The 12,445-nt window shown below is 61.1% G+C and overlaps 2 protein-coding genes across 2 annotated transcripts in view; one reads left to right on the top strand and one right to left on the bottom strand.

The window, feature by feature from the left end:
* LOC119232904 (kynurenine--oxoglutarate transaminase 1) overlaps positions 1-10,059 on the top strand; it is a 32,549-nt gene extending 22,490 nt beyond the window's left edge. The window contains exons 12-28 of the mRNA XM_054689606.1: positions 98-284; positions 361-440; positions 935-1,021; positions 1,113-1,171; positions 1,239-1,255; positions 2,615-2,658; positions 3,191-3,236; positions 3,462-3,587; positions 4,879-5,038; positions 5,258-5,347; positions 5,457-5,506; positions 5,596-5,726; positions 6,756-6,828; positions 6,935-7,033; positions 7,474-7,576; positions 7,739-7,886; positions 8,381-10,059. Of these exons, the coding sequence (XP_054545581.1) occupies positions 98-284; positions 361-440; positions 935-1,021; positions 1,113-1,171; positions 1,239-1,255; positions 2,615-2,658; positions 3,191-3,236; positions 3,462-3,587; positions 4,879-5,038; positions 5,258-5,347; positions 5,457-5,506; positions 5,596-5,726; positions 6,756-6,828; positions 6,935-7,033; positions 7,474-7,576; positions 7,739-7,886; positions 8,381-8,449 (1,569 nt within the window). The 3' untranslated portion in view covers positions 8,450-10,059. The remainder of the gene's footprint in view (positions 1-97; positions 285-360; positions 441-934; positions 1,022-1,112; positions 1,172-1,238; positions 1,256-2,614; positions 2,659-3,190; positions 3,237-3,461; positions 3,588-4,878; positions 5,039-5,257; positions 5,348-5,456; positions 5,507-5,595; positions 5,727-6,755; positions 6,829-6,934; positions 7,034-7,473; positions 7,577-7,738; positions 7,887-8,380) is intronic.
* On the bottom strand, positions 8,529-11,520 carry ENDOG (endonuclease G). Its single transcript, XM_037491633.1, has 3 exons — positions 10,996-11,520; positions 9,945-10,054; positions 8,529-8,878 (listed from the first exon to the last, which is right to left on the bottom strand). Exons 1-3 carry the CDS (start codon positions 11,512-11,514, stop codon positions 8,596-8,598), a joined length of 912 nt encoding a protein of 303 aa, XP_037347530.1. The 5' UTR covers positions 11,515-11,520; the 3' UTR covers positions 8,529-8,595.
* Positions 11,521-12,445: the final 925 nt, after the last annotated feature.

Raw genomic sequence — 12,445 nt, forward strand, 5'->3', positions numbered from 1 at the left:
GGAGGGCGGGGGTACCACTTGGGGAGGGGAGCAACAGAAGAGCCTAGGCTGGCCACAGGTCGGGGCACCCCTCACTGGCTTCCATGTGCCCGCCCAGGCCGCGGTGGCCGAGAACTTCCAGCGGGAGCAGCAACACTTTGGCCAGCCCAGCAGCTACTTTGTGAAGTTCCCGCAGGCCATACAGCGCTGCCGCGACCACATGATACACAGCCTGCAGTCCGTGGGCCTGAGGCCCGTGGTCCCCGAGGGCAGCTACTTCCTGGTCACAGACATCTCAGACTTCAGTGAGTAGAACAGACCAGGCTGGGCAGAGCAGGCGGGCTGGAGGGGCCCAGCCTCAGCACGGCCTCTCTCCCGCAGAGAAGAGGATGCCCGACCTGCCTGGTGCTGGGGACGAGCCCTATGACAAATGCTTCGTCAAATGGATGATCAAGAACAAGGTGAGCTGGGCCTCTGCCAGGGCCCCTGTGTACGGTTTTGCAGGTTGTGCACTGCTCAAGGGCGCCCAAAATCCAGCCCAGCCTCTGCCATGAGCCCTGGCACAGGGCCATCTCCACTTCAAGGAGTAGGGAGCCAGTTTTTAACTGCACGGAGGTGCCGTGTGCGCTGACAGGAATTCCTGCCTGTCGGCCTCTGTCTTCCCAGCTATACAGTGAGGAGTGGGCCCTTCAACCCTGAGGCCCATCCAGCTCAGATCTATGATTCTAAAAAGTTTTTTCTCCTCTGGTCCTTCCCTGTCTTGCGCTTTTGGCCTCCAACTCCCCTCTCTACACAAGGGACTTGAAAGGATGCTCTGGGGTACTTTCCTGCAACCTTGTCTCAGCACTGGGAGGGGCTGCACTGAAGCTAACTCTCCTCCCTCACCCCCATCCTGGGGACCACTCTGTCCCCTGGAGCTGTGGGCCACCTTGAGACACAGACTTTCTCCTCCCAGGGCCTGGCAGCCATCCCAGTGTCCGTGTTCTTCAGTGCGCCACACCAGAAGAAGTTTGACCATTATATCCGCTTTTGTTTTGTGAAGGTAAATGGCAGGGGGAAGGAAGCACCCCCAAGCTTCCCAAGGCCTGCTGGGGGTGTGGGGAATGGGATCTGACAGGTCTGTGCTGGAGCAGGATGAAGCCACGCTCCAGGCCATGGACAAGAGGCTGCAGAAGTGGAAAGATGAGCTCAAGCCCTGAAGTTGCCTGGGGCCTGCCTGACCTGTCCTTGATGCTCCACTGGGCTCTATCTTGGTCCAGGTGTCAGCCCTTGCCAGGTTGGAGGTGGATGGAGGCAGATGGGAGGAGCCCTCCTCCCCGGTCTTGGGGAAGTCAGGCACCCCCTCCCATGGGCCTATATTTCTGTCTCCCTGACCTGTTTCCCCTGCCCTTCCGTGACTCAGGGTGTAGGGTCTCAAGACCTCATTGGCTTGAATCCCAGCCCTGGTCCTGAGCCTGCACTGGCCCCAGACTCAGGCAGCCCTCCATTTTCTTACCTGCCTTTGACTATGGAAAGTGGCCTTTAGGCTTGAGTCTTCAAGCCAACACTTTTGCCCATAATAAAATTTTAAGTTATTCACACGCTTGTTGGCTGCTTCTTTGTGCGTTATAAGCTCCAGTGTGATCTCTGATGAGGACTCGGGCAGAATGGAAGCTCAGTGAACCACAGATCCCTGCCTCCTCTTGGTACAAATGTTTTTTGGTGACATAGAAACAAGGCCCAAAGAAGTGGAAACACTTGCAACTTGTCTGGTCACACAATTCAGTAATAGCATAACCAGGGCCCCCATCCCAATAGCCTAGGGGTTAAGTGTTACCACCACGAAGTCCCACAATGGCCTGGGCCAGGGAGCACATAGCGCAGCAGACTCTGCTGTCCCCTGTTCTGCTCCCCATTCTGTCTCTGGTGAATCCTCTCACCCCCACAGCTCTCGCCTACACCCCAGTTCTTATATGCATAAAGAAATAAATCTTTAAAAAATTAAATAAGGGCCTCCCCAGTGGCGCAAGGGGTTAAGCACTGCACTATGAAGCAATCCGCAGCCTCTGCAGCACGAGTTCAATCCCCGGCCGGCCAGGAAGAAACCACAAGGCGCAGCAGACCTCTCCTGTCTCGCCCGCGGCTCCCCTCAGCAGTGTATTTCAGCAGATCTGCCTGTTCTGCTCCCCACTCTGTCTCTGGTGAATCCTCTCACCGCCCCCGCCCCCCCTCCGCCCCCCGCATCTCTGGTCTGTACCCCAGCTCAGGTATGCATAAATAAATAAATCTTTTTTAAAATTAAATAAAAAATAAAGTCTGCTAATTAAAGAGAGAGGGAGTAAATGAAGGCATCTATAAAGACCTGGGTGAAATGCTCTCCCAGGTCGGTGCCAGCTCTGAGTCCCACTCCAGCCCCGCACCTACCTGGCGGTCCCGCGGAGGCCGGGCGCTGCGCGGCTCTGGCGTCACCCCAGGGCCCCGGACGGCGATTGGCTGAGCCCTGGGCTCCAGCCCCGCCCACCAGCCCCGCCCACGGGCTTGGGCGACCGCCGGCTGCTCGGCCACGCCCCCGAGCGCCCTTGGCCCTCCGATTGGGCAACGCGGAGGGGGCTGGCCGGAAGGGGTGTGTCTGCAGGCGGGGCGGGGCCGGCGTGAGCGGCCAACATGGCGGAGCGCGCGGGGAAGCGGTCTTGCGGCCCGGTGGGTGCAGGGAGCTGGGCCCGGGCGGGGGCGGGGAGGGGCGCGAGAACCAGCCGCGCGGGACCCCGTGGCAGCCGGGCCGCGCTCCCGCCTCTCGCTGATCCGGCCCGGGAAGGCCCAGGCGCCCACACTCGTGGCCGCGTGCGTCCGTCCCCGAGATAGGTTCGGAGCTGGGCCCGGGCCGGGTCTGGGCACCCACTGCCGCCCCGCGGGTAGTCTGATTGCGGCGCGGACTCGGGGGGCCTCCTCGCAATCCCGAGCCCTTACGTGCCGCCTCTGTCGACTCCCGGGCCCTGGTGGGCAGGTGCGGTGTCCTCTTGAGCCCTGCGCGCGTGTTACTGGCCGGGATGTTCCCGGGCGCGGGGCTCCCGCAGGTCCTGGCCTCCTGGCGCACTCTCGGGGCGGCTGTAGGGGGATTCCCTCACTTCCTGCCTATCCCCATTACAAGGGCGGGCTCAGGTGAAGCAGCAGGGGGGACCCTTCAGGTGTGGCCACTCAGCCTCTCATTCCTGTTCTTTCCATCCTACCCCAGGGGGAACATGGCCAAAGGATCGAGTGGCGAAAGTGGAAGCAACAGAGTAAGGAGGAGGGTGGGCGGTGGAGGGGAGTGTCTGCGGGCATCCTTACCCCAGACCACTCTGGCAGTGCACAGTCGAACCTTGGGGAGAGCCACCAGCTTTGTCCCTGGTGGGTTCCACAGCACCCGAAGTGGAGAGGAAGGAGCCAGAAGCCCTGAGAGGAACCTGTCCTGGACTGTTCTTGGTCCCTCTCCCCTCCACCGACCCGGATGTCCTTTTATCCAGAGAAAGAGGAAAAAAAGAAATGGAAGGACCTCAAAATGATGAAAAAATTGGAGCGGCAGCGGGCACAGGAGGAACAGGCAAAGCGCCAGCAGGAGGAGGAGGCCACAGCGCAGAGCGAGGACCGGGGTAAGCAGGCTGGGTCCTGGCCAGGCAGAGAAGGTCCTATCCGGAAGGGTCCTTAGAGACCAGAGGATGGAGACAGTGTGTTCTGATGGGGACTCTGAGACCCAGAGAAGGGAGACACTCAGAAAACTGAGTCCTATCTCCTCAGGCGGGATCCACGCCCGTGGGGGTAAGCAGCGTCTCTGGTAACTTTATGCCTCTAGAGCCTCAGCACCATCACGATCGCTAGAGTTTTACTTTTTTTTTTTAATTGAAGTAACATGACATTATCACATTAAGTTTCAAGTGTGCACGATTGAAACTTTTTTTAGTTTACTGAGCATCTTCTGTGTGCTTTAATGTCACTTTCATTTAATTATTTTTATTCCACATTAAAAATGCTTTTTTTCCTCATTACAAATAATACATCCTCAATCAAATGAACAAAAACCAAATAATACATGCTCAAAACAATACAGAAAACTAAAGAAGACAACAGACACCACAGTGAAGGTTTGCCCAGACGTTATGTCCTGCCCACCTAGACATTTCAGGTGGATGTGCGGGTAAAATTTTATACAAGTCAGACTGTCTTACCCATGCACTTCCGGGCCTGGCTTTTCCTCCCACATTATGTCCTGGATGTCCAACATCAGTATATCCGGATCTATCCTGACACATGACATCTTTTCTCCTGGGCCAGACCATAGCCTCAGAGAGTCAGGAGTCACCCTATACGGCTGTGGTTACTGTGATGGTGATGGGCATGTCCTGTCTCAAATACCATGGCAGCCCTTTGTGGGTGATCTTACATGGCTTTCTTTGAATGACCCCCCCCACCCCCCCCAAGCAAGCATGTGGTGGTCCCTCTGGAGCTGACAGCCTGAGCCTACATCTCAGGTGTTGTCTTTCCTGTGAGCTGAGCCCTGTCTTTGGGCACTCTGGGCTAGAGTCCTCCTTGGTGGGGGTCCAGGCAGTACAGCTCCCTAGGGTTATGGGTGAATGTGCCCGTGTAGACGGCTCGTAGCTACTCACTCTCATCGTCACCCCATCTGACAGTGGAGACTGAGACAAGAAGGGGAGGAACCCCTGGCCACTCCTTGCCTTGCCCGTGGTCTGCCCTGCTCACGGGAGCCCGAGACCACTCAGTCCGTTTTCCTCTTGGGGAGATTGAAACCCCAAGACAGAGTTGGATCTATTTTGCTAGATCTCAGAACTCCTTGTTGGAAACTTCTCTAACTCTGGACCCTGGGGACAGAGAAAGGAGGGAGGGCATGGGCCTCGCTCTCCCACTGACCAGGTCTCTCCTGCCCAGGACGGCCCTACACCCTGAGTGTGGCCCTGCCGGGCTCCATCCTGGACAACGCCCAGTCGCCCGAGCTTCGCACCTACCTGGCGGGCCAGATAGCCAGAGCCTGCGCCATCTTCTGCGTGGACGAGATTGTGGTGTTCGATGAAGAGGGCCAAGATGCCAAGTAGGGACCATTGCACGGGGCACTGGTGCTCAGGGACAAGGGAGGGCTACCTGGACAGACTGCCTTCGCCTGCTCCTTGCCCCTTACCAGGGCTGAGCCCTGCCTGAAGTACCCCCATTTGTACCCACTGCTGGGTAGAGTTGCAAAGCAGCCCCTGCAGATTGGGTGAAGGATCTCTTGAAGGGACAAGCAGGCTCTGAGCCCTAACTTTCTCTCTAGGACTGTGGAAGGGGAATTCCGGGGAGTTGGCAAGAAGGGGCAGGCGTGCGTACAGCTGGCCCGGATCCTGCAGTACCTGGAGTGTCCGCAGTAAGAGGGGATGCAGGGCAGACTTCCTTGAGCATGAGGGAGGGGGTGGGGGGGGAAGGTAGGCCGGAGGCTGCCTCCCCAGACTCCTGAGACCTGCGTTCTTTCCTAGGTACCTGAGAAAGGCGTTCTTCCCCAAGCACCAGGATCTACAGTTTGCAGGTAAGAGTAGGGGGTGGGGACTGACCCAATTTTCCAGCAGGGCTGGACCTGTGGCACCTGGCAGACTCCTTGTGGCCCTCTCCTCGTAGGGCTCCTGAACCCCTTGGATAGCCCTCACCACATGCGCCAGGATGAGGAGTCCGAGTTCCGAGAGGGCATCGTGGTGGACCGGCCCACCCGGCCGGGCCACGGCTCCTTCGTCAACTGTGGAATGAAGAAGGTGGGCACGGGCGACTGGCCGGGTTGAACTTCCCGGAGCCTCGCTGGCCTGGCGGGCAGGCAGGCTGGAGGATATGGGTGGGGACCCCCAAACCCAGGTGTCTTTGTCCCTGGGCCAGAGATGAGCCTGGGGCAGGCCTCAGTAGATACAGCCAGGAGTGCATTTACTGTTGTTTAGAAAGCAAGTCAGGGGCCTGCCCGCAGCCTCTGCGGCGCCGGTTCGATCCCTGGCTGCTCCCCGGCCACTGGAGGAGGGTCCCACATGGCGTGCAGACCTCTCCTGCCGCCCGCTGCTCCCCTCAGCAGTGTACCTTGGTCCTCTGCCTGTTCTGCTCCCCGCTCTGGCTCTGGTGAATTCTCTCACCCTCGCGCGCTTCTGACTGTACCCAGTGTATGCATAAACAAACAAATAAATAAATAAATAAAGCATGCCTCTATAAAAAAAAAAAAAAAAAAAAAAGAAAGCAAGTCAGCAATAGATGGGCCCTTGTTTGGGTTGATGCCAAACAAACCTGAGCGGAGGCTGCTCGTCTGCAACTCCTCACTCAAGCCGGGCTCTAGGGTCAGAGGAAGAAACGTAGAAATGAGGGCTCTGCCCTCAGCTAGGCCAGAGGTAACTTTCAGAGCAGAGCGGATGCTGTGGGTGCGCCCTCCGGGGAAGAGTGCACTCTCCAGCACCAACACAAGCACTCACCTGTCATGCTCAGAAGTCGCTCAGGCCGGGCTGTGCTATGCAAGGACGACCACTATTATGGGAAGTTCCTATTACATGAGGAGGAAACTGAGGCTCAGAGGTGGAGTGACCCGCTCAAACCCCTCCAGCTAGTGAGTGTCAGAGTCTTCAGATGTAGACTCCTGGGGCTTCATCAACTCCCAGAATACTCCCTGCTCAGTGCCAGATGGCAAGTAGTGGTGGTAACTGCCTGGAGTGGGCAGAGCTGGACCTCGTGCCTCTAACCAAATCTGGGGCAGAGGCGACCCCTGCTGGTCGGGTGGGGAATAGCACCCGTTTCTTGCGGCTTCTCCCCAGGAGGTGAAGATAGACAAGAACTTGGAACCAGGGCTTCGGGTGACTGTGCGCCTGGACCAGAAGCTGCTCACAGGTCAGAAACGTCCCGGCCTGGCCACCCTGCGGCACCCTGCGGCTGTTTCTTCCCACCTTCTTGTCCCACTCACCCCATCTTCACAGTCTCTCTGCTTCCCCTCCAGAAAACAAGACCCGCCACGGGAAAGTCGTGTCATCCCAGGACCCTCGCACCAAGGCTGGTCTCTACTGGGGCTACACGGTCCGACTGGCCTCCTGCCTCAGTAAGGACAGAGGGTGCTCCTAGGAACACCCTCCAGCTCACGGTCTAGAAGGCTGCAGGGAGCATTGCTTTCCCCAAAAGTCAGAACAGGGTCCTCTCTTTGTCCGACCAACTTGCTGTGTGTCCTTGGGCAAGTGCCTTTCCTTCTCTGGGCCTTGGTCTCCCTGAACGCACTGCCTGGAATGCTGCTGACGTTTGAGGAGGAGGCGTTGTCATCTGTAGTCGGCTGTGGTGTTGGGAACAGGGGCCAGAGGACCCGAAAAATCAAGAGATTCTGGTAGTCCCGTTCTACCCAATCTCCATTTTGCTCCTTGACCCAGACTAGGTGGGGCTCCCTGGCCGGAAATTCCCCTCCTCCAACCTTGCACCCCATTGTAAACACACCACCCAGCTTCTGCAGTTGTCGGGAACAGGGCCCCTGTTGAGCTGGCCTCCCCCCAGGTGCTGTGTTCACCGAGGCCCCCTTCCAGGACGGGTATGACCTGACCATTGGGACGTCAGAGCACGGCTCCGATGTGGCTTCCGCCCAGATTCCCAGCTTCAGGTGGGTCCAGCCTGGCAGAGGCCGGGGAGGAGGAACGGCGCCAGGAACCAGACTGGTGGGGGCAAAACTGTACAGAATGGACCCCTTCTCTGTGTGAGGAGGTGGGCTGGGAGCCTGGGGCTGCTTGCTGAGCCGTCCCTGACCCCCTCCTTGGGTTGCCAGGCATGCTCTCGTGGTATTTGGGGGCCTCCAGGGTCTGGAAGCTGGAGTAGATGCTGATCCCAACCTGGAGGTGGCTGAACCCAGTGTCCTCTTCGACCTGTATGTCAACACCTGCCCCAACCAGGGCAGCCGCACCATCCGCACGGAGGTGAGTCCCCCACCAGGGTAACAGTGCTCTCTGGGGCTCACCCAAACCAGCCTTCTCTGGAGGTGGTTTCTTTGGTCCTGGGTAGCCTCAGGGCCTAGAGACCAACTTCTGAGGTTACCTTGGAATGCTGTGCCCGGGGCACTTTGCAAGGAGGCTCTGTTACTTTATCATTTTGGGGGGTGAGGAGGGTGTCCACAATTGTAAGACACCACCTGCCTGTCCCCAAGGGCTCTGCCTGGGTGCCAGCCCAGCAGGGACCCCCAACTCTGACCCTTCTGAGTCTGCACCAAGGGTTGAGAATTTCCTGCCCATGCCCTACCTGGGGCACAGCCCTTCCGGGCTGGCAGTGGCAGGGGTACAGGACAAGGCTGGGCCTGTCCTTGACCTCCTCACACCCTGCTGACCCCAAGGGGCTGGGTCGGCAGAAGACAGGCTGGGAGTCGGGACACTGGCCAGTCCCCCTGGCCCCAGCCCACTCCACGTTTGCCTTCTAGGAAGCCATCCTCATTTCCCTGGCTGCCCTGCAGCCTGGCCTCACCCAGGCCGGTACCCAGCCCAGCTGACGGTTCCCGTTGGACTGAAGATAGCAGAGCAGCAACAGGGAAGCCAGGGGTTCATCACCAGACGTGGCCAAGACTAACCTCCAAAAATAACCATCTTTAATGCTACCTGGCCCCACCACTCCCGAAGTCTGGCCGGGCTGCCACCCTTACTTGCTGCCCGCAGTGATGGCTTTGAGGCTGCCTGCCCGTGCCAGGATGTTTGGCACAAAAAGCAGCCCGGAGGCACGTTCAATGCTCTCAATGGGCACCAGGAAGCGCTCCAGTGGGATGGACTCGTCCACGGGTGCGTTGGGCATCACGTAGGAACGGAGCTCGATTTGTCCACCTGCCGCCTCCAGGATCAGCACCTTGAAGAAGTGCGTGGGCACCGCCACGTGGTTCTTGCCGATTACCTGGTACTTCACATAGGACTTCCCATCAGCCTCCGTCCTGTGGGCAGACACAGGCACTTAGGGTCAGGCCTCCCCAGGGGCCTGGTCAAGCCCAAGGCCACCGCCTTCAAGCAGCTTTCCCTGACCCGACCTCCAGCTGGGGTCAGCCTACAGCACTGCCCCATCAGCGTGAGCGTTCTGTGTCTTGCTTGGCCCGCCCAGGCAGCGTGGGCAGTGGCAATAAACATTGCTGAAACAACCAGGCATTTGAAATACTCGCTTTCATGCATGCAGTCACTTCACTATGGTCTGTCTCTCCCTATGGAGGGTGGGCATCACATGGGCAAGGCAGTGACAGCAAATGCCCGGCACTAGCAGAGGAGCCTGGTGCACAGCAGGGAACTGAAACCTGGGTGCCTGACTTCCAGGCTCCCCTCAGCAGTCTGCTCTACTGCAGCAGCCGCACAGGCACAGGCTGAGGAAGGCTGACTGGTGGCCCACAGTCCTGCAGTGACAAACACCATCCCACTTTGTCCTCAGCCACCTTCAGGCATTTCTCTTTCTGCACAAGGTTATTTGCCTGTGGCATTGAAGACAGCCAACCCTGGGTTCCTGCCCAGGCCTGTGGACTCCAGAATCCACAGCTTAGCTCCCACTTACAGCCTCACTCTTCTCAGTACTTAGGGGGCAAGTAAACCACTGGGCATGCCCAGAGTCCCCTTCTTCCTGGAGGCAGAGGGACAGGAGTGAAGCAGGTTCAGGACCAAGGAGACAGTTTAATTCTTGGCTTCAGGAGAAAAGTGGGGGTGCTCCAAGGAGGCAGGAGGCAAGAGAGCTGGGTGCAAGGGTGCCCATCTGGCAAAGCATGGTGTTGGGTGGAGGTGGCAGGAGGTGACTAGGAGAGCAAAGGTGGGTTCAGGGCCTGGTGCCCATGGACAGAGGAGACAGGGTCCAGGTAGGTACCCCAAAGGTGGTCTCTGGCCTTGGAGCTGGGGTTCCCATAGCAAGGAAAAGAAAGACTTGCTAAAAAACCAGGTAGGTGAACCCAGAGCTGGGCTGGCCTGGACAAAGGCCTCTGGTGAGTGGGAGGCCCTGGTGTCCCTAGGCCCCTGGTCCTAGCCTACCTGGGTAGGAAGAGTGGCCCTGTGCAGACGTAGACATTTTGGTAGCTGCGGGTCAAGCTGCGGCTGTACTTCTCCAGGTTGTTCCAGGCATTCTGGTTGAGGTGGGGTACCTGGAAGGAGGGTGGAGCTCAGACTCAGGGACCTTCCTTCTTGGTCTGGGGTACCAAGCCAAGACTTGGCGGTTGGGGGCAAGCAGGCAGAGGAAATGAAGTTCAGAGAAGGGGAGTCACTCCTGTGGGCCTTGTGACCATCGGGTTACAGCCCAGGTAGAGTTCAAGGGGGTGCTAGTTACCCCCAATCCAGAATGAGAGGATGGACAACCTGAGTCTCAGTCATTTCTCAGCTCTAATGAGCCAAGGAAGGGGCATACATCCCACTCCACACCCCCCCCTTTCAGAGAGAAACTGAGGCCCACCCCCACCCCAGAGGCTCACGGGATGGCCAGCTCGCCCATCCATCTCCTTTCCTTGTTTCTGTCTCACCCAGGCTCAGAGCTAGACTGGGAACACCACGCATCTGCTCCTGACTCACTGGGCAGTGTCTCGTCACGGGAGTGGGGCGGCCTGTGCCCCTGCAGGAGGCCTGGACCCCGTCCCGGTCTCTGCTGGGTGCCAGACCTTCTGGGAACAGGCCTGGAGCTAGGGCCGCGGGTCCTGGGGGCACGGCGCTGGCTGACAGCAGGCCCAGAGCTAGCCCCTCTACTGCGGGAGGGCAGGCGGGGCGGGGCCTCGCGGAAGGTGGCGGCTGCTCCAGACGGGCCGCCGGGTGTCCGCTCGGAGTGCGCTCAGCCTCCGTTCCCTCCCGGAGGACTGACGCTTGCAGAGTGCCAGGCAGTGGCTCGCGCCGCGGCGGGGGGTGACAGTGTTATCCCCATTTCACAGGCGCGCACGCTGCAGCTGGGGGGGGGCGCCCAGGGGCCCCAGGGCGGAGCGGGCGCGGGGCCCCCAGGGCTCCGGCCGGTCAGCACGCGCCTCGCCCAGGGGGCGCCCCGGCCGCGCCGCGGTCCTGCAGAGGCGCGAGGCCAGGCCCGGGGCGGGGGGCGCGGGCGCACCTGGGGCGCGACGTTGCTCAGGTAGAAGGTGTCGTCCATCGCCTTCTGGCTCCAGCGGTGGTTGGCGGCGGCGGCGAGGTGGCCGCGGTCGAAGCCGCTGCCGCGGTAGTCGGCGTTGGTGGCGCGGTGGTAGGCGTGCACCGAGTCGTCCTCGCGGAAGTCGCAGGCGCGCCGGTCGCCGTCGCCGCGCAGCCGCTCGGGCCGCAGCTGCTCGAGCACCCAGAGCGCGCCGCGGGTGCGCGGGTCGTAGCTCAGCACGTAGGCCTCGCGGCTCCTGAGCTGCGCCAGCCCGGGCAGCCCGTACTTGGCCAGCTCGCCGCCGCCGCCGCCCGCCGGGGGCCCGGCCAGCGCGGGCAGCTGGGCCGCCGCCGCCACGGGCAGCACCGGCAGCCGGCCCAGCAGGCCCGGCGGCGCCCGCGCGGCCGCCCGCCGCCCCCGCCAGCGCTCGGCGGCGGCGCCCAGCCCCGCGCCCAGGCCCAGGCCCAGGCCCAGGCCCAGCGCGGCCCGCGGCGCCCGCATGGCGGAGGAGCGCGGCGCGAGGTCGGCCCGGCGCGGGGGACGCCGCGACCTCGCGCGCCCGGCCCGCGACGCCCTTAAAGGCGCCGCGCCGGCCCGCGGGGCCCGCCGCGGGGGCAGGGGCCAGGCGGGCGCGCGGCCGGGCGCGAGGCCGGTCCCGTCCACTCGCGAGCGCCCCCAAGGGCCTCGAGCCCCAGCGACGGAGGCCAGGACCGCCTCGCGTGGCCACCCCGCGCCCTTTCTGTGCCCCTTTAAGGAGCCCCTTTAAGGGGGCGGGGCACCCCCGCTTTGGGTGATTGGCCGCCGCCCGGCCCCGCCCCGCCCCGCCCCGGCGGCCCCGCCCACGAGCCTCCTCTCGGCCGCGGCGGGTCCGCGGCGCCCGGCTCGCCGCTTCCTTCGACCCGAGGCGCCTCGAGGGAGGCCCGGCCGAGCCGGCGGCACGAGGGCTACACCCCAGGCTGGCACCCGAGTGGCTCGCGCCTCCGCACCCTCACGCGGGAGCATCGGCCAGAGTTTCTAAGAGCTCGGCAGAGTCTCTCGGGGCAAGGGGCGCCCGCAGGATCCCGAGAGCAGCTCGGCCGAGGGCGCGGCGCCCTTAGAAGGTTCCCGTGTCAGCCCTTTAGAGGCTGGAGTGGGGCCCCATCAGGCGTGCAAGGCTTCCGCCACTGCTTTCAAAATAGAAAAATGTGTTGATTCAGAGCACCCGGGCGGCCCGAGGCGCGGAGGAGGAGCCACCCCTGGACGCGCTTCCAGAAGCCCGGGGCGCTCAGACCTCCGGTTTGACAGTGACGTTTTCCAAACCTTTCGGTAATGCAGTCGCTCCTCGAGCAAGATACATCTGAAAGGAGACAGCAGAGTGATAAGGACTTGGAGGCGCTTTCCAATGTGGGGGGGCCTCTCCTGGCTCAAGCGCGCAGGGCCTGGGTCGCGGGAC

Source organism: Talpa occidentalis, unplaced genomic scaffold, assembly GCF_014898055.3.
Source record: "Talpa occidentalis isolate TD23 unplaced genomic scaffold, MPIMG_talOcc4v2.1 talOcc4.7, whole genome shotgun sequence".
Taxonomy (NCBI): Eukaryota; Metazoa; Chordata; class Mammalia; order Eulipotyphla; family Talpidae; genus Talpa; species Talpa occidentalis.